General features: G+C 37.9%; 1 protein-coding gene across 1 annotated transcript in view; it reads left to right on the top strand.

Moving 5' to 3' along the window:
* The window catches only part of RBMS3 (RNA binding motif single stranded interacting protein 3), a 593,296-nt gene that overhangs the window by 554,376 nt on the left and 17,227 nt on the right, over window positions 1-21,693 (top strand). The window contains 1 exon segment of the mRNA XM_026842748.1: window positions 11,265-11,375. Within this exon segment, the coding sequence (XP_026698549.1) occupies window positions 11,265-11,375 (111 nt within the window).

Here is a 21,693-nt window from a genome sequence, read left to right as displayed (position 1 = left end):
GAATGGTTGCCATCTATCACTGTAGGAGAGTTAATAATAAAGTATTTGTTCATTCTAGGTAATACTGTTACTGGGAAGATGAAAAAGTACTTTGTTATCTACTTTTTGCCTTCATTTAACCAGTACCACCAGAGCTCCTCTGAAACGGGTAGCATGACAGGATGGGTGCGGTCCATTCACTGCTGTGGAAAAGGGACTCTTTCAGGATCAGTCTTCAGTGATTAACAACTTTCTGATAAAATAGAGTGCACTGAAAAACACGGTAGTGATAGGCTGGTGATAAACACCCTCCAGAGACCAGGCAGAGAGTGTGGCAGTGACCATGCAAGTCTCTCCCCTCTCTACCATCAGTGCTCTTCACCCTGGAGGTAACCTGCGGGGATGCAGCTGTGGGGATGCATCCCCGGAGCCTTCACAATCCTTGGGAAGGCTGTCGGACATCACCGGTTGTAGTAACGTATTTTTGTGATGGAGAGTTTTTCTGTGGGTAGCCGATTCCTGGACATAACCGAACAGCTGTAGCTTGATAATGACTTTCAGTCCTAGCAATGACCAAACCTGGTGACCCAGCATTGAGACTCTCTATTCTATTAGCAGTCCTCTGAGCCTCTCTGTTCCCCCCATGTACTTGCAACATATTTAACATGTTACAGCTGTGCTCACTACTATACAATAGTTAAGAGGGCTGCCAGCATTTCCAGTATGAACTCATATTTTAAGGATAATAGCTCAGCTGTAAAAATGTGCTCCAGGCTGAAACTTTATAGGGAAGATCTCAGCCCAGAGTGACTTTATAAAAAAAAAAAAAAAAAAAAAAAAAAAAAAAGGAAATATATCAATTTAGTCATTCTTAATCAGTACAGATATATTTAAAAGAAAATAAGTAATACTTGCTGGATCTGTTATTTACTTTTTCTTCTTTTTAGCTTAATAGTAGCCAAAATCTATACCTTTTTGAACTGTTCACATCTGCTCTTTGGACTAGCCAGACCACTTGCACAATCAAGTTTTACTCACAAGCGTCAATTTTAAAGTGCTTTTCCTCAATATTTTAATCTTCTTTTAAAAGACAATAAAGTGTGGAGCAAAGTAGACTTCAGCTAGACATTTTCTGTTATTTGCTACAAATTTGCTCAGCATGAATCAGGAGGTAAAATGTTTCCTTTTCTTGATTAATTTGGACTGGAGTGTGTGATCAAGACCACCTGTTCTCTTCGGGCCTGCAATAGTGATGACCCAGGCTGTACTCCCAGTTTGAACTCGTGTGGATTTGGGAAAGTTCAGATGTAGATCCAGACCCATCTCAGATCCCTGATAAGAGACCAGCACCTGAGTCCTCTATATATCACACAGTTCATAAAGCACTTAGAGGTCTTTGGTAGAAGGGAGACTTACAAATGTCAAACATTTATTGTAATACAACGGCAGGTTTCACTGGAAGTACCTTAAAGTAAACGAGACCTTAAAATATCACATTTCTAGTTATGAATGTGTTCACCCTCTACAGACTTCTACTTTCTGACTATTGACACAAAACTGAAGGCTTTAATTTGATTTCATTTACATCATTTGTACCTTCACTGATTTAAATGTGGTTAGCTTTGAAGTACATGGTCTGTGTGCTTGCTGCCATCAGCTTTGCTGGCTTCTTGTGGTCTCATGCATCAGGGACAGAATTTTTAGATAAGGACATTTTTGCAGCCACAGTTTCTCCAGATTGGGCCTATATTATCAGTTGTTCAAAACAATGGAAAACTGCACAGGTGTCACTGAGGGCATCACCTGAGGATGGTGGAGTTGTTCAGGTACAGCAAAAGCCACATGTTGGTGGCAGTTGGCTTGTACAGAGTCAAGTCCAAGCAGCAATTGGTCTGGTTAGAGTCAGAAAAACAACAGTTAAAATATGTAAAGGCACAAGTGAGGCGTAGGGTCACATTACTTTTAATAATGAAATGTAAGAAGGGATCATTGAAAATCTGTGCCTTAGTCTTGGTTTTGAGGTCTGTCACAAAGCTGGCACTGCCAGGTAGCCAGCTTTAACCAGTCAAAAGACAACTCTCAATACAGAACAGAGTTCATTTCACCCATAGCCTTGACTGAGGGGGTTACAAATCCAGAAAATTAAATGCAATTTTGGATCTGGGGCAGGGCATTTAGACTATGAAAACTTGTGGTTTTAAATGAGAGGAAAGGCAGGGCTAGAATAGTTTTCTTTCTGTTACTGTGTGAGAAAGGGCATTGTTTAACATTACAGATTATAAATCTAACAGAACAGAATAGAGACAGATTTCTGTATTTGTCCTCACTAATAAGGAGACATTGCTAGATTCCAAGATCAGAATGAACTGCTGTCATTTAGAACCGAATTGATACATAACATGAATTGTTGCTTGGTACAGGATTTCTCCCGTCTATCAACTTGAAGTCTAAATTCTGTTATTGAACAGAAGCATATCTTTAGAAAAACAGCCTTACCCACTCAGGGTTTCATTTCTAGCATCTTTTGCTATCTGTCCTTCTGAATAGGTAGGATAAGAAGGATTCCTGAGAGGATTATGTGGCTGTTACTGCTGCTCATCAGCCTTCCAGAACTTTTAAATTTGGAAAATGGCATGGGGAGGGACAGGACATAGTTTTCTTGCCCCCCATACATTTAATCTTCCTTTGTGCAGTAGCTGCACAAAAAGAAGTTTAGACTTCGGCAGCAGATGACAGTGCTCCACAGTATGATGTCGTGGAGGATGGATGCTAGGTTTGTGTCTGAATTCAAGAGTGTTGCAGCAACATCAGCCTCAGCATTTCAAGGTGGTTCTTTCCCTGTCTATGAGGGCGCAGCTCAGATTTGGGCCTAGCCTAGGATTTAACTTTGATGCCCAAGAGTTGCCTTTGGCTCAATATTGCGAGGATCACCATGCATTCCATGAGCAACTGTGTGAAGCATTCTCATTTGTATTGACTATCGCTAATCAATTCTGGCTTGCAAGAGCCTGTCTGATCTTGGAATTGTAGGGAGACATCCTGATATCTACCCATCCCCTGACCACTCTTCCCATAGTCCTCCCAAGCATTAGGGATCTTACAGAGGAGCACTGCTGTCTGCCACCCTGTCACCTCAATGTGTCACCTTGGTGCTTCATTCAGTGATACCACCTCACTTTTGGAAAGCTGAAGATATTTGGGATATTTCCATCTAAACCTGGTTGTGGTTAGGTCCTTCTAGTGTTGTGGAGTTAACACCATGCACAGCCATACCGTTTTACTCTGGCTGCAGTTGTATAGGATGTCATTTTGTCATCTTACTACTGGTAGATACATAGGCTTATGTTACCTGCCTGCTTTTCTGTTTTTTTTTTCTCTTGTTGGTAGCCAGTTCCTCGGCATTTCTGACGTCTCCCAGTGTCCGTGTTTGTCCTTCTAATGATTGAATCTTTTCTTCCAGCATAGCTGCTAGATTGCAGCTCACACAGCGTGAGTTCCCTCCTGGTTTCGGGCAGGAAATTAAACAGAGCACATCTGTTACAGATCACAGCTGCTGTTCTGTCACTGGCCGTTGTAGTGTCAAGGCTAGAAATGCACGTAGAAGAAATGTCACAGACATTTCCTCCACAAACCCAGTTAGCCACTCTCTGTGCTTGGCAAATGACCTATGTACTAAATCTCACCAGAAAAGCAGAGATCAACAGCACAGTGTCTCAGACATTTGGTCTGATCAAATGTCTGTTGTCATGACTTCATGGAGACACACAGACAGGCAGGGCTGCCTCACCTTGCCCAGAAGGCCTGAGACCCAGGGGGAGTCAAGGTCCAACCACATTAAACACACAATACGTGCTCTCATGACACCAACCTGCTCTGCTCCTCTACATCCAAGCACAACCTCTGGAGACAAATCTTGTTATTAGCCATTTTTCTTGTATTTTGAGCATATTTCTCTAAGCAAAATAAGTGGTTTCAGCCAATAACAGAAGCTCTTACTCATTGTTTATTAAATGTCCCTCATAAATAAGAAGTTTAAAAAGCTGTCACTGTTGCTTTTAGTTACTTTTGTCGTAATAAATCCTGAACTGAGAGTTTCAGACATGAAACTACTATTACCTGAGTGGCGGTAATAGTAATGTAGTCATTTTGTCTTCCCATATGCAGTTATAAGTATGTATACATGTGTGTGTATATATATATATATATATATATATGTAAGGTCAGACTATTGAGGATGCAAATATGGTATCCTTTTTGAAAGTTGTATTTGCACCCAGCAAAGCAAGGAAGTGAAAATTTAGGCTAAACACTGGTGCTGACTCATATTTTATTTGTGCTGTTTAATAATTTCCATTTTGCACCTTGTTAGAACTAGGATGTGCCATCAAGTCAATTTTCATGCTTGGTTATAGGCATGAAGGGATGGAACACAGCAGAACTGTTGGGAGAGGAAATGTTATTTGTATTTAGCTTTAATAGATGAAACTTGATTCTAATGCTAAGAAAAACTAGTCCACAAGAGAGAAAGTCATGATTCCTATTTATGAGGATGGCACATCAGCCAGTGGGAGACAGTGGATGAAGGAATTAGTCCACATCAGAAAATATGTATAAAAATGTAAATGGAATGGAATTGCCAAGCACAACACTTCAGTGTGCATCACATACTAATTGGGTATAGATCAGGAGTTCTGTGCAGGAAATGAAGATTTCTTTTCACTAGAAGTGTCGAGGTTTTGAAATCTATTCTTATTTTGACATGGAATGAAAAGACTTATGGATATTTTTTTGTGAAATCTGATAGTGGGAAGGGCAGGAAAAGATTTGTTCTGTATATTCCAGTGGTTATGTCCTGGACAATCAGAACCTCTATGTTTCCTCTTTGTCTTCTGGGGATGCTAAGCCTTATGTGAGAGTTGTGAGGATGCTTTTGTTAGCAATGGCTGTACTTGACAGAGCAAAAGCACTATTATATGAGTTGGATATATAAAGGCAGCATACAGCCAAGTGCACTTATAAACTGAAGAGTAGAAAGAAAGAAAAAGAAATGGGATTTGTTGTTCCCCTATAGAATATGTCAGAAGAGGGAGAAGGAGCTGTATATGGCCTCTCTCTGCCTGCTCCAGCACTTGCTGGAACCAAAGCCCCACTGTGACAGGTCATTTCCTAACTGCTGTGGGCTCCTTGTTAGCAGGCCCCAGCAAAACTAATCCCATTTTATTCTGGCACACGATAGCAGTAATTTTATTTTATTCCTGGGGCAGGTTGGAGAAGGGTGTGAATACTACTGTTTCTCTCACAGTCTAGAGAGAGTATATGGGCTTGTGGTCCAGCCCGCATGTACAGACAGTAGGGGCAAAGTTATAACACGGGACTCTCAAACTCTGCTTCAGAATCCCTGTAGCAATCCAGGTATATTTTTCCCTTGATAAATATTGTCCTTTTGTTCAATGGCCTTTCTCCTGAGATCTTATTTTGGGTGAAAGGATTTAAGTCGCCATTCAAAAGTCACTTTAGTCACCAAATGACACAAGCAACTTTTTGTTTGCAAGAAAAATGCTATCTCTTTTTTTTTTTTTTTTTAAGTCCTTTCAGATTAACAGACAGCAGTATGCTATGAAATTTACTGTTTTTTTCAACTCTGGTAGGAGCATAAGCTACTGACATAATATCATAGTGGTACTCTCTGATGTAATACATTTATTAACCAGTACCAATATAGTTGCAAGTATTATTTTATTTCTGCATGCAGTTACTGTTATAAAACTTTTTCTATTGTATCAACTGTTTTCTTTCTCTCTTGATGTTCCCATTCCTATATACTTTTAATCTGTGTTTATACATGTAGGCTAGTATCTGTGTATTATCAAAAGCTGAATTTCAAACTAGGAGACAAGACATATGATTAAAGGCAAGAAGGACAGTGGGAAAGAAACTATCAAAAACCTTGGCTGTTATTGTAGGAAAGGTGGTGCATACACAAGGGTTACCTTTGTTCTTTATTTACCACACTATATTTGGATTCTTAATCCTTTAAGACCAGTTTCTTCTTGGTAGTAACTTTCTTGGATCTATGACACATATTTCCAGCTGAGGAAAGAAGTTCACAAACATACATGACAAAAAAATGAGAAGAGGAAAACAAATGTGTCCATTGCTCCAAGGAGATTCAACTAAGGTATGAAGGTGATGTCAGATAAGAATTAGAATTCATTGCCAGGATTAGAAATATTACAATATGAACTTGTGGTTTAGTACTTGTCACAGAAACAGGACTCAGATTTGATGAAGGTCTGTATCAAGGTTTGCCCATTCCAAAGTTAAAGCTGCTTTAGTTTGGTGCAGGGTTTGGGCTTTCTGCTCAGTTTTCCCAATTTTTAGCAAGTTTTTAAATGCAACAATATCATGAAATGAAACCAGATCCTAAGATTTGCAGAATATACATTATCAGCTGATGTTTGCTGATCTTCTTCACTATACTCAATTAATCTGTGATCAGATAGTAAATGCCAAGGCAATTGGTAACTTCACTGAGAAAAGAAAAAGATTTTGAAATATCATTGGGTTTTTATGGAATATCAAGAAGTATATTCCCAGGAGAGTTGATGACAGAGGACAGAGAGGATTTCAGAGCTAACTTTAATCTTCCTCCTATAGTCATGAAAGTTTGGCCACTTAACAGCCAGTTCAGAGTACTTCACCAGGCTCACTGCTTTGACAAGGGGACCCTATTTTTTCTGCTGCCTGTAAGAGGCAGCCCAAGGAGATGAGACAAGTCAATCTAGACAGAACAGTAAATCAATAGAAGTACGGTTGTCATTTATTCAGTATGCAGAGAGAGTACAGTTATCTGCAAAAAAGTATGCATGTTGGGTTTTTTCATATTAATTCGTGATAGACAAGTCTGTCTGATAAGTATAAGGAAACTCATCCTTTCACTCAGTTTAATAAAACCTCAAGAAACAACATGTTCTCGATAACATAAAGATAATCACTCGGTAGTATGGTAATAACTTTCCGGATGGAATGACCTGCTGCTTATATGACTGCACAATGTGTTTGTAAACAAATCTGAAAAGTTTGTTGCTGTAACGTTTATTGGTTTTACATTGGCCAGTATTTACATAATAGAATTTGTAAATATGTTTAACTTGTTAAAACTTCCTAAATAAAGAAAAAAGTAAACTGTAAAATAAGCAGATGCTTACTGTAAGCTTTAAAAACTATTTATTCAGCTGGTATTTGTGCCTTAAGTCCAATACTAGTATTAGAGCACTGGAATAAAACAGAAGCTTTAATACAGTTCCTCTCACTGGCCCCTGAGTGCATCTCTCAACTAGTGAACTCTTTGTTCCTAAAGCCCCCTAATACACTTTTTATTTCTGATGCCACTTTCCCACCCTTCAAGGCATGTAAGGTGGCTTGTGACATTGCACCAACATAAACTTTATTTCTGCTGATGCCTTTTGGTATTGGGAAGTACTTAAATATAGTTTACTTAATATAATAAACAACCTGTATTTATAGTGCCCTTCCTGTGATGTCAATTTGTTTCCATACAGGGAGTGTACAGTGTGTGTAGCTGATAAAGTCAGGCTTCTTTTTTTGCAAGTGATAGACTAGAATATATCCTGAAATAAAGATATTCACTTTCTTATATGAAAGGTATGTCCATAGAGCTCAGAGCATTTTAAAACTTCAAGGTCTTTCAGATGAAGTGAAGAGGAATTAAAGTCTGTATGTCAATAAATTTATCTTGAGTTTGTCACAGTGTTGCAAAAATCGTGCACTTTCTTCTGTATCATTCATTCCATACCATCTGCCCTGTTAATCTTGATTTCTTTTAAAGCCACTATAGCATCAACAGAATTGTATGACAAGTCATATGCCAAGAATATCTTGCCAAATTTAAAAGTCATTATAGTAACCAGTTTATTGCAGGAATTATAAAAAAATTAATCATACTGAGGCAACAGGGCAGACCTAAATAATTGGCAGACTGATTACTTGTTTTGGCAAAGCCAGTGGCAAAAACCTTGTCATAATTTTTTCTACAGGTTTTTTCAACTAGGCTGGGCCTCCAGTAGTATTATGCCATGCTAAGATGTCTCTCTCTAGTTTACAAACACAGTAAAATCAGACATCCAGACAGATAAAGATGAAAAATATGTTTGCTGTAGCCTTTGCTAGTCACCAAGTGGATGATTATCAGCAAATACCTATTATAGGCTGAAAAGAATCAAATTACTTTTAATACAATGGCAACATCTGATGCAAGACATTGTTGTCTTCTACAGCTAAATAAGAATATGAATGGATCTGACAGCATGTATTATGAAACGCATTATGGTCTGGAGACTGGGTGTCGCCCTAACAACCAGACGATATTTCCTTAATTAAGTATAATTTTTTCCCTACGTGATCACAAGAGGATTCTGCAAACTCTAGTGAATTAATGGTCTGGCAAATGCATGTAATTCTCTGCTCTAGGTAACTGTCAGCTTCAAACATGTTAAGCGTCTTAGGAAAGCTGCAGATACTTGATTTGTTTTCCCAACTTCTTTTCCTAACATATTAAACGATACATGTTTAGGGACTAGAACAGATGTATTTTCTATTTAATAATAATATGTTTACTGTCTCTAAGCAATTTTTTTTGGCCTTGATATATTTTCTCTCCAGTCCATATTTTTTTTTAATACTTTATTTGCAAAACCTGTCTTGCTTACTTATTTACTGAAAGACGTTCGCTATCAGATTTTTTCCAGTGTGTGTCTGGCACTTGTGCTTGCTACACTAAATCATAAGACTTCCTTCACCAGTGCCCCTTTTTCATCTCCAGGTTCCTGAATTTATACACAGGAATAGCTATCAGTCTGTCACATCTGTAATCACAGCAAGTTCCTCCAACCATAGCTTTGCAATAAACATCTTTACAAAGAAAGCTTGGTATTTTAAGGCTTTGGGACATCCTAAATTAATTGCAGCAGCACTACTGGCAGTGCAGGACTGCATGAAGCTGTGGTGTGGGTGTGACTTTCTACTTACCCCATCACAAGTGGGAGCTCACCTTGTCTGTCATGAAAAGCCCTGAGGCAATTCTCCATCTCTAAGCCAAAGGAGAAAACTGCTCATAGAGGGAACTGAGAACTATTTATCAGTTGACAAATTTGGTTTGAGCATTCATGGTTTGGGACAGTGAAAATGCCGTTTTGTGGTGTGGATCATTCTGAGCAGAGAGCTTATAATTTTTTACGATAGCCAAAAAGTGCAGGTGGATGTCCAAACCGCAAGACCTCATCTGGCTGCGTGGTATCCCATGCCACTGATTTTGCACATACAGCAAGGACATAATTTTCCTTGGGCGTACCCCTCAGAATTTCACTGAATCTACTATGCAGGGACTGCTGAACAGGTGGAATGAGTATATGCCCTGCAAATTTGTTTCAGACTCTTTCAGCAAAAGGGTAGATTTTTTTCAGCAAAAAGAAAGGAGCAACAAGAAAGAGAAGAATGTCATGTAAGGAAAAAAGAAGTGCTTTTTGAATAAAATGCTAACTAAAATTTTAAACAATTTTTTCTGATGAAAGTTTGTGACAATCTTGATTTTTAAGGACCCATGCCAACAAGGAGAAGGTTAGCACTGTGGTAGTTCATTAGAAAGAGTTAATCACTGGGTTAATCTGTGTAAACAAGTGCCAAGAAAGCCACAAAAGTGTTAGCAAGTGTTGCAGACTTGATATTTGCACACTGATCAGCTTGTTTTATAAGCATTTATTTGGAATCATGACAGATATTCTATGTAGGCTACTTTCTGTAATTTGCCAGATTTCTCAAGGGACTCTTGTAAGTGCAAGAAATGTCAGCTTCTATGTGACATAAAGCAAGCATATATGTATTTCATATGTTGAGGGTATTACTAAAAGGACTGACCAAGCTGAGCCTACCTCCTGTTTACCATTGCCTGCAAGTAATGAGTTCGCAGAGACTGCAGAATCTTCTACACTTCTCAGATAGGATGCGAACAGACAAAATCTTGCTGGAAGGAGAGAAAAATTCAATTGGTACTTCCCCAGCATTTTTTATTTTGTTTATTTTTTATTTGTGACTGACAATTTGAAATCTTTTGCTTCTAGTCAGATCCTTGGCACTGCAGTCACATAGCACTACATAAATGTGAGACAGACACAAGGATAGGTGTGCTGTGGTTTCTGGAACTATTTTTTTTAAAAAATTCCTGTTTATAGGTGGATTTTGTAGGTAATCTTGAGGGGAAAAAATGTCAGTCAGTTTTCCTTTTTTTAAAACAAATACATTCATCCACTTTTTCCATGCTTTGTAGCAGATGTAATGTTGTGGTTGTTTAAATTTAAAATGTGTGGACGCAAACATAGATATGCACAGTAGAGCTATTGTTTCATATGAAGAAATAGGTGGAAATACCTCCTTATTTCACTGTCTTCAAGAAAAAAGAGCAGACCACTCTGTTTCTGACTGATTTTCTGTAACCTACACAGGAAATAGCATCTTACACCACAGAACTGAAGAGAATCAACACTTCACTAAGGCATGAGGTTACCAACATGGGACCTTGGGGAGTAGGAGAGCAAAAAGCAAGGAATAGGAGTGGCAAAGAAGCATGTCTTTTGTTTCATTTTTGTTCAGTCTTATTCTTGCTTTAGTTCATATGCTGTTTGTTATTAATGTCTTTTTTTTCATGCGGAGAAGAAAAATGCTTTTAAATGCTGTGTATGTGTCTTAAGTGGGTGTCACTAGCAAACTCACTGTCAATAGCTAGTCTTACTTAATCAGCTATAAAATGTCATGAGTAAGGGTTCTTAATTGAGACTGGAAAAATCCAAGATAATTACCATAATAGTCTGAAGATCTCAGAGACTGAAGGTTTTAGAAGTCAGAGAAAATTGGGGACATATGTGTTCTGTCTGTAAGATTGTTCTATATAGGATATGGAAAACCAGAAATGACAGGCATTTTGCAATGTACAGTAGCATTCATCATAGAAAGAACATATGCATTTGTTTGTCAGAAGCAATGAAGTAAAAAATGGTGCTTAATTGGAACTGACATAAAATGGCCTCATTAGTACTACAAATAATATATGTGTGTAGCTTGGTTGTCAATAGGAACGAAACATATTTCCTCTGACAGATATATTAGTCTCTTTTAAGATTTGTGTCAAGTTTTCAGCCAGGTTCACTCATTTAGAGAATGCTGCTTTTTATAAAAAAGTGAAATGTTGAAGTGTAAACGGTGTGTGTTTGTAGGGTGCTGTGATAACACCAACAATGGACCACACTATGTCAATGCAGCCAGCAAGCATGATGGGCCCTCTGACCCAACAGATGAACCACCTTTCCTTGGGCACAACAGGAACGGTAAGATCATAGATTATACTATTTACTTTCTATATTGCTAACTGAATTTCTCAAGGTAATTTACTACTCTTGTGTTCTCCATTTTTGCAGTTCAATATCGCCGTGGTTTACTTTATTTTTTTCTCCATGCCCAGAGATTTCTGGCCCTGTCCAGGCAAACATATCAAACTGCCTTTTCTCATGACCCAAATTTAATGTACTACACAAACAACATTCTGTCACCATGTCACATAAACATATATCTACAGATATGTTTCTAAACCCTTCAGACAGCATTAGGAATTATAGAACAGAAATTACAAAGTAGTATGAGTAGGGAAACAGTAGGTCGACAAAACCTGCTCTGTACTTAGCAGGAATTATCTGTACTAATTCTCGTGTAAATATGAAAGTACTCCTCTATTAATTTGTTTTTTTTTCATCAGAAATTGTTTGCTTGTCAATCTAGAAGGTTTTATATCACTGGGAAATGGGAGTTCTGGCTTTGTGGTAGGATCTACTACTCACTTCTAAACCATAGCAGCCAGCCATACATAGTTTGCTCCAGGCTCAGAAATGTGATTTTGAGTCAAAGTCAGCTGTGTTTGTAGTATATAATATTTAAACATGCATATTTCAACAATTATTTTCTCTTTAAGCTGTGTAAGTCAGACTCAGTTAACTCACCCAGAGTCAGAGAAAAGCAAAAAATACTTTTAATAAAAATTATTAAAACTCTCTGAAAAGTTCCTAAAATACAACAGCCTACACACAATATATGGTGGTTTGATATGTGAATGTCTACATGCTGCATGTAAATGTATATTTTTATGAAAATGCAGGCATAAACATTATCACTTTTATGTCTTTAGCATGCACACCCTTTATGTAATAATTACATGAAATATCTATTATGCACATTCTTTTTCTATTTCACCACTGTACTACTTGATACTAATTGATTGGAACAGTTTTCCAACTTCGGTTTGTTTTTTTTCAATTTAATAAGGTACTGAACAAAGTTATTTAACCTGCTGTACTGGGTCTTCTCTTTCTCGATCCTCTTCTCTTCCTCTCGATTTTTATCTTATCTGTTGAATTTAATTCTAACTCCAGTGTCTTTTCCCCCTTTAAAAAAAACTCTGTTAAGATCTGAGATTTCTGCATTTATTTTGGATGAAACTTAAATATGATGGTTTACTGTTTATTCCTGTTATTTAAATTATTCATTCAACAATCAAAAGAAGTAGGAATAATATCTCAAAGTTAATATCAGCATTTTTCCTCTCTGAAGATGTGAAATTGAAGGAAATATGAGGGCTAGTGAGAATTTCTGTGTATGTAATTACTGTGATTCAAAAGTGTGTTTAAAAATTAAGACAAAGAAATGGAAAATGAATTCTGGTTGTGCTGGTGGGTAGCTCCTATGAATTTTTCCTTCTGTCATATTCATTTCCATGACTCTTACAGACATGGTCTTCATTTTCTTGTATTCCTAATGCAAACTAGAAAATTCCCATCTAATGTTCTCTTCTGGACTTGAGACCACTATTACACCACTCATGGTAACAAATCCATAGTAGCAAACCCATTTGGGGAGGCAGGGGAAGGGCTCTGAAAGGCAGTTGGTGATCTGGTGGGTGATAATAAGATCCTGAATTTATTTTACTGCAACTGAAAGAAAATCTTTCCTTCCTTTTCCTAGCTCTTTACACAGTCTTATCTTTCAAGGTCACAGCATTCCCTGATAACTTCTTGAAATACATTCAGAGGTATACCATATAAGTTTATGCTTACTATCTTTAAAGCTCCAAACTCATTTACAGAAAACTTAAAAAGCAAGAAAGAGTAAATGATTGATGGGTGTTAGAATATCCATAGGCTTTTCATAAATCTCAAATGACACCCTATATTATCACATACAGGATCTCTCTTTGGTAAACACACTGTCAGCACCATATTTAGTTCAAGTCCTCATGCAAGCAGGATAATCATGGAGGTCATCAGGAATTCCTCCTGTTAGGAATTCAAGAGAGAACATCAGGATTTGGGCTTCCAGGAGCAGTTTTGTTGGATGTATTCATCTTGACTTGAAATTGTTTCCTAACATGTTCTGTTACAGAAAAAAAATGTGGGAAAAATGGACAACCTATTTAGAGATATGATTTATTTAGAGATATTTTTAATTCGTTTATTCTGAAGTCTGAATTTCAGTCCAGAGAGGAGCACTGAGAGCATAAAGCCATGACAAATTGAGCCAGGTCCAAACCATGCTACTGTGAGTACCTCAGCAGGACTAAGTTTTATGGAAGGTATAATATATAAGCTATAGATTTCTGTTATGAATATATTTTTTAATTTTATCTTTAAAACTGTGCAACAGGGTGCCATAAACAGCCACCAGCTATCTTTCAAGAAACCAGCCAGGTTTTTTTTAAGCAAACAAGCCAAAAAGTCACAAACAATTCTGCTCAGTGTTGGCTGTAACTCTCTCCCAATTTAATTTAAAAGCTTGCAGTATGCAAAGCAGTTTTTATTGAAAGGCTTTCATACGTTCACTTCCTTAGACAAACCATTTTCCTAATTAACGTAAGATATTTTTCAGCCAAAACAGTCCTCTGTGGTCACTTAAGTGAGAGCTGACTTCAAACCCACTTCCAAACTTGCCCAATTCAGGATGAATGCTGGGTTTGTAAAACATTGCTTCAACAGAAAATCTATAATGAGTAAGCTAGAGAAATATCTTAAGGGCCTATGCATGCCTTGTGTCTTGTGGGAATTATTCTGCCTTTTGATGCTCTCTGCGATTAAAATACTCTGCTGGAGCTGTTCTAGATGGGAGACCCTTCACAGAGGAGCACTCTTTAGCCATTCACTGAGGCGAGTTACCTGAGTAAGAGCAGCCTCTGCAATTCCTGTCTTGACACCAAAAACTGGAGTTTTTATCTCTCAGCCCTGAAGCACACATTAAACCCCCATGGGAATTCAAGGGGCAGCTGCTTCCATCTCGGTCTGCACTTGATTATTTAGTCACCAGGCCAGGGGGTGCATTTCTGGCTAAATGCTGGCAGGGCTGCTCACTTCCAGCTGGGATCATCCAATTCAGCAGCCAAACCAGAGCAGTTTTCCTGCAGCCCCATTCACAACCAGCTGCCTTCCCCTTGTGCTATGGGAAGCCTTCAGTTACTGGCCCCAAAAAACACAAAGAATTTTGTTTAGGAAACCGTTTACTGTGAATGGGAACAAGAAGTTTTCTTTTTCTCCAGAACTCCCAAAGTATGTGTATTTAATTTTACTTTATTATCTTTTTTTCACATTTTCATTTCTTATCTATTATTGAATTGTCTGCATAAAATCAGACATCTCTGCTATACTAAACACTCATCTGATCAGGAGGATGCACTAAGGCTATCAAGATGCCAGGCCAAGTGAAAAACTATAAATCCATCTTTACTGGTTTATAGTATCACCAGAAATCTCTCAATGGAATAACAGGCTTGTTATGCAGGTACATCAGTCTTATCTTTCACTTTGTTAGTTCTTTTTGTTGCCAGCAGAGCTTGATGATATCTCTAGAACCCTTCAATGGAACAACAAGCTTGTTATAAGTTTTTTATCTTTTATTTCCTTTGGATACTCGATGGTCACCGGTGGTTTAAAATGTCACCTAAAGGCCTCAGCAGAATAACTGCTTTGTTAGATAGGGTTGTTTTTTTTCTTGTTTAATCTGCAATTCTATTTGCACATACTACAGCTACATGGAGCTGAAACATCATCGCGTTCCCCTGATGTTCAGATCCTTGTTCAGAAAGCACTCTCTGTTATTCTAATTGTATGTCGCAAGGTCTCTGGAGAGTTACAGAGCAAAGTTTCTTTGCAGTCTTGTGCCTTTCATGTTATCAGGTGTTAATCTTAAAGCTCCTTTATTTTATTTATTGACTGACTGTTTCAGTTACTGTTTGTGTGGAAAATATAAGACTGAACCCATTGCAAATTAAATTAGCTTAGTTCAGGATGAAACTAAGATCATCCTTGTCCATTTACTCAGCCAAGATCCATGAAACTGTCTGGGGTAGGAGATCCATTTAAAGAGAAATTATTCTATTTGGAAAGGAGAAGAACAACATAAGGTCTCTCGAGATTCATAAAAAAAACAACACTTCTTGCACCTTCCTTCCCAAACAGCCTCTTGAAAGGCAGCTCCAATTTGCCCGATACATTATTTGAGATAAAAAAGGGGCACTCAGTGCAACTGAAAAGCACCAGATTCCAAGCAGTCAACAAAGAACAAATAACTTTTTGATCAAGCATTTAATCAATTTGCAGAATTTACTGCCACTAAATATTATTGAGACAAATAGGTTAGCAACCTTAAAAAAATAGATTCGGTGTTTCTGTAAGGAAATGTTTGCAGGTGTAACAGCAGGGTGGATAAATTCTTAATTCGACAGTATAGGCCTAACAGCTGGTATGGTCAACAAGGAAAGATGCAGTCTTCTCCCTTTTTGGACCACCTTGAACCCCCCCAGGCTCTTGAAAGAATTGGGCTGATCAGCCCTCACGTAGAGGAGGCTTGCTGTAATCAGCTGTGTCAGCAGGGGTTCCACAATCTATGTTTGGCCATAGCTGTGGTTAGATGGTATTTTTGAATGAATAAAGTTTATAAAATCTCATTTTTGTAGTGTTGCCGCTTCTCTTCTGAACTCAGCTTTACTTTCCTACCATATGTTGGTAGTGACTTACTGTTTGCCTTTATGTGCAAGTGTGCCTACCTTCAAAGCCACTGCCTGCCATAGGCAAGAGAAGGGAAATGTAAAAGGAGAACAAACACACATAGAAGGAATTCCGTTTTCAGTTCAAGAAGCCCTTCATATGAGCCCAGCGTGATAGTAGTTTTTATTCTGTGTTAAATTTTACCTTCACACTACACTTCCACAAATGAACAAGTACTTTTGTTGAGGACTCCTTGCCTATCTTTGAGGTATCAGCTACTGACTCAAAGCAACATTAGCCCACCTTCCCTTTCAGAGAAGGACTCAACTCCCCAGTTGTGGGGATAAAAAATTAACACAAAACAACCCTGGTGGATCAGCAAAGCAAAATGTATCAGCCAGAAGAGCAATAACTAATATAACTTCATTTTCATCGTCATACAAATGTCATTCAGATAATTATTTTGCAGCTGACTTCACATATCACTGTGAAGTTCACATGTGAACTAGAATATTTAGAGGCTTGTTTCTCATATATTTTCTTAATATGACTGCTGCTGTTCTATTTTGTGGTTTTTAGAAGTGCTACCTGGTGGTGCTTTGAAGGACAATCAGAATGTAGTCCAAAGCCACCTCTTCCAAAGCATATTTTTTAGATACTGGTAGCCATGCACTGCATATAAAATGAACTTTTTTATTTTGCAATAGTGAATAGAAACAGAAAGCTATAAAACTTATAATATCTGGCATAGAGTTAGTGGTCTGCAGCACATCCTCCCCCAAAAGGCTCACCTTTAATCATACTCCCAGAAATTTTTGTTCATATGCCTGATAGCGATGAACCAAGATTGTGAACTCATTGTGCTAGCTACTAGAGCTTTGAATGTTAAGAGGAAAAAAACACATGTTCACCCATGTTCATGTGAATTTTTGCTGATATAACAGACCAGGTCTTGGGGAGAGAAGGTTGGTTTAGTTTGTTTTGCTTTGTGTTTAGTGATTTGTATAAGATTTAGCTGAAAGAGGCTTTTATTTAACAGACAGGGAAGTAGAAAAGAGGAACAAATAATACATTAAAAAGATAAATAATTCTAGGTGTGAAACATCCCGCCACATCTTCAACTGAAACACTTAATAAAAGATGAAAAACAGAAGTGCTCTAAATGTCAGGTGGTCTGTCATCTGTGTTTTCTTGATGAGTTTCTCTTTTGTAAATGTGTTTTCCATGTGGTAATCAAGAATGTAACTCTTTGCCTTATTAGAATAAAACTTGGTTTTATTGTCCTGCCTGTGTTTAAAGTAGACTCAGGTGATTCTGAAAGAAATTAGGAATATGGCTTTCCAGAGAAGTAATGAATCCAAATCATCCGTGGTGCAGACAAACTCTGTGGGGCCTCTGTAATGCAAGACAAGTATGAGGATCTTAGAGAGGTGAGGGTTTGTTTCTTTGCCGAACTCTGATCCTGTGAAAAGCAAGACGTGTCTCCCAGAGGTGGTGCTCCCACAGCACTTCTCTGCCAGGAGCTGGAAAACAGTCCTGTGGTCACATCTTCACACACTACAAGTGCATGTAAGCTCAGTAAGAAGTCCTGAAATCCTTGAAGGGGCTGTACCATCAACAGAAAAGGACAACGTGATAAATTATATGGAAGAACAACTAGTTTCTGCTAGGCACTGTTGCAGTCCTTCACACAAAATCAGTTCTGTTTAAGGTGAAGTACTTGAATTGTATCAACTTCAATCACAGATGTCGTAAACTTTAGCTGAAAGAAAAGAGGATGAAGGTGATAGACAACAGTAGCTTATAACACAAAGGAGGTATTGTGAAGGGCATCCGTGGAAAGGAGGAAGTGGTTTTAATTATGGTAACACTATGAATAAGGATCAGAAAGTAAAACAGGGAAAGCATAACTTGAATATCTTGTAGAAATTGGTAATATATTAAGAGCTAGACTAGTGTTTGAAATGACTCATGGTCACTGTTTGGGTCATCTAGCACTCAGCTGGGCCAGACACCTTAAAATCCACAGGAGGGACTTCTAGGTGTTGACACAAAATCAGAGGTATAGTCTAACAGCGTTTTTTTCATTTCCAACCTCTTTGCAGCCTTTTCATTGCAAAGAAACATTGTTATTTCAGTTCAAAACAAGCAATAATTATTTAATTTTTGTTTTCTGTTCATTTAAGTACTGAGAATTCAGGAAATTGTAAAAACTTTTAAAAATGTTTACTGAGCATGATGTACCAAGACTCAGAAAAGAGCTGTACGTCAAACTAACATTTTATTTACAATTTCTGGAGTTTACACAAAGAGTAAGCATACGTTGCAAGTGACTACTAACTATTCACTAGGAAAAAAAAAGCATTTAGGACTGAGAGTTAAGCATATCCCACTGAATTTCAGTGCACAGTGCATTTCACAGTTCATTCACATGGCTTGTCAGATGGTTGGCAAGCTGGTAGCCCAAAGGTTTAAACTTCCTCTGAGACAAATTGCCAGTGCTTTTGAGGTATCTTTCTTATTTTCATCCAGAAAGAGAAGCCTGTTCAGGGTTCACTCATTTGTGAAGCAAGATTAAATGAAGGAGCGAAAGGTACAGTCTTCGTACACTGTGTAAGACACTGGCATCCTGTATCTATACAGTGTTTTCAGCCTGAAGTTCTCAAAAAAGAGTAAGGTTTGTTCAAATGATTTACAATTCCATAGAGAGCTGCAGATGGCAATAACCTCTGTGCCCTCAGATGGTATTTTATTATTTGTGAGTTATGGTTGATTCTGTGTCAGTGCTACGGTACTGTAGAATCCTCTTACTCCTAAAAGACTCAATTTGGGAGGAGAGTTCTGCTATAACTAATATTTACTATGAAACAGCTCAGTCAGCACATTTCATTAAACTGTAACAAGGGGTTTGAGAGCAGCTGCATTGAGTGAATTTGGGAGTTTGCTGAATTGAGTTGTTTTTCTAGCAAGGTAAATGAACTGTTGAACACAGAAGATTTCTACTGTGTGGCAGATGAGAGCTGCACCGTGTCAGGATGGGTCCATGGAGCAATCATGTCTCAAAGAGGCACATCCTTACCCAGTCCCATGGAGGACTGCTCTGTCCTTTGGGTTTTGTTATGGTTTTCAAATGTGACAGACACACCTGTACGCTTTTAATTTTGCCTTTTTAATTTTAGTAGTTGTAATATAGCAACAGCCAGTTTCTTAAGAGTTTAGTAGCTAAACGTCCAAACTATTGCACATTCACCAGCCTCAATTCCCTGTTTTCCTGTGCCGAGTGTTTTTCTTGCGGTGGTTTCCCTCAAATCAGTATAATACTTCTGTGATGCAAACTGATTTCACTGATGCAAAAGCTTCATGCTGTTTGTGTTCTCTGGCCTGCCAACTACTGTTGTACGCAGTGTTTGCAGCATTAGACCAAAGATGTTACGACTTCCAGACTGACCTTTTTTTTTTTCCAGCCACTAAGGCACCTAACTATTCCCTTCCTCCCCAAACATATACCCTGAGTCTGCGCCACTGCCAACCCTTCCCACTTAAAACACCCACACTGAGCTAAAAAATGGGTTCTATTTGTTCTTTTTTCAATGAGCATTTTTGACAGTGCTGATCAGAGTGACAAAAATATAATAACAAAGTCAAGTGAGTATTTGGATGTGATGGTATTCCCACAGATGATCTCGCCTAGTCTATCCACAGAACCCAAATTGGTGCTCAAAATTTTAGTAGCCAAAGGTTATATTTCTAGCAAAAGCTATTTTGCTGCCTTACTTTTAATGTGCAGGTGCTTCTAACTAGCTATTTAGTAGGGCTGACTTCCTGTGAAGATATCGGACTTTTCTCAGAAACTTTAGGTTTTTGATAATAAAAGGCTGCTTCATCAAGGTGCCCATAATTTGATTAATTGTATTTTATTTGAATTGAGGCCTTCTGCTTTTATGGAAGAAAAAGGATATATTTTTTTCATTTACACTTCCTAGAAGATTAATTGTATTAGACAAAGTTTATTCGTAAATAGAAAATAATAAAAATAGCAACAACTTTTGAGATGTTATGGATGTAGGGAAATAGTAGAAACAAATTCCATTTGGTGTATGGACACGGAATAAGGAGTTTTCCTTATTATATTTGTATAGTTTATGCCTGAATTATTGAGAGCAGAAGACCACTGACCTTCCTGAAATTTCTATCCTGTATAACAGAGATAAAAATCAGAAAATGATTGATGAAAAAATTTCAAGTAATTAACCTGCAACAGAAGGCAAGAAAAGAATGATACATTTCAAGGCTTATAAATCCACTTTTCCTTTTCATTATTTTTTGTACAAATGTCATGAACAGCATTATATTTTCTTGTGTTTCAAAAGGGAAAAATATGGCTTAAGCATCACGGCATCATCCTGAGTTTATTTTTAATCTTAGGATTTTTACTTTATTGCATACGTTATTGGATATGTGTTCCAAGGAATGGTAATATATGATTGCAATTGCAAGTCTGGCACAGAAGTGTAAAGGATTAGTTTCTCTGGCCTGTAATTACTCCATAGAGATCTTTGCAGGCAGAGTTAGGCCTATTGCAAACTAAGAAATTGCAACACACTGTTAGTTTGAAGCACTTCTTTTTTAGGCAGTTCAGTTTATGTAGCTGTGGAGTTTCTGTGGAAATATTTTAACTCCATCTGTACATATCATGCAGATTTCTGCCAAATGTTTCTTTTTTTTTTTTTTTTTTCCCAAAGTACAAGTGATATAAGAGGGAATCTATAGTGTTTGCTATTTCTCCCAAACATAACAGGACTTCAGTCCTTTGAGAGACATCCTGAGGTAGAAAGCAGCTGACAACAACAGCAGCACCTATATGGCATCTTATGTTCTCAAAGTGCTTTAAAAACATGAATTAAACCTCATAGCACCACTTCAATTTCCTTTGAGGAAAATGGACCTACAGTGTCATCTTTCTTAGGAAAATGGACTGCATACAGTGTCATCTTTCTTACAGTATGGACAAGAGCTCCTATTCCAAACCCAGGGATGGCTCAGCTCGACTGCTAATGCAAGCAGGACATCTGAGGTTAAGCCCAGACTCTTGACATGACGGACTGCTGTAAACTGTTCCAGTCATGGCAGCTGAACTAATTAACCTCTTCTTCCTCGTAAGAAAAGAATAGATTTTACCAGTGCTGGTTCGATTTGGTTTTACTCCTTACCTCTTCGATGTGCCTAGCATTGAAACTTACTTGCTTCTCACTGAATCTGTAATAATCTGTCCTCTATAATAACAGTGAAAAAGATTGTAAACTAGAAGTTTGCAGTCAACTCAGCGTTCTAAGTTCCCGTGCCAAAATACATCATGAATGTGAAATACATTTTGGCATTTATATTTCCTTGAGTTAACTAGCAGTATGGACAGCTGTGTCTTGGTGGTTGCATTTAATGGTTTTAATCTCACTCTGTTTTCATCCTCACACTCTGTGTAGTATTTCTTATGATCCTTCACAACAAGCAAAAAGTTCCAGTCCTGAGGCTAGGATGACAGTTGAGCAGATGCTCTTTCAGCTCACAATTACAATTCCTTCAAGGCTGTTAGGGGATATTATGGCTGGACAGGCTGGCAGCCCACCCC

The sequence above is a fragment of the Athene cunicularia genome (genome assembly GCF_003259725.1).
Source record: "Athene cunicularia isolate RWA chromosome 2 unlocalized genomic scaffold, athCun1 chr2_part1, whole genome shotgun sequence".
NCBI classification, from domain to species: Eukaryota; Metazoa; Chordata; class Aves; order Strigiformes; family Strigidae; genus Athene; species Athene cunicularia.
Note: the sequence above shows the minus strand (reverse complement) of the source record. Positions and strands in the feature narration are given on the sequence as shown.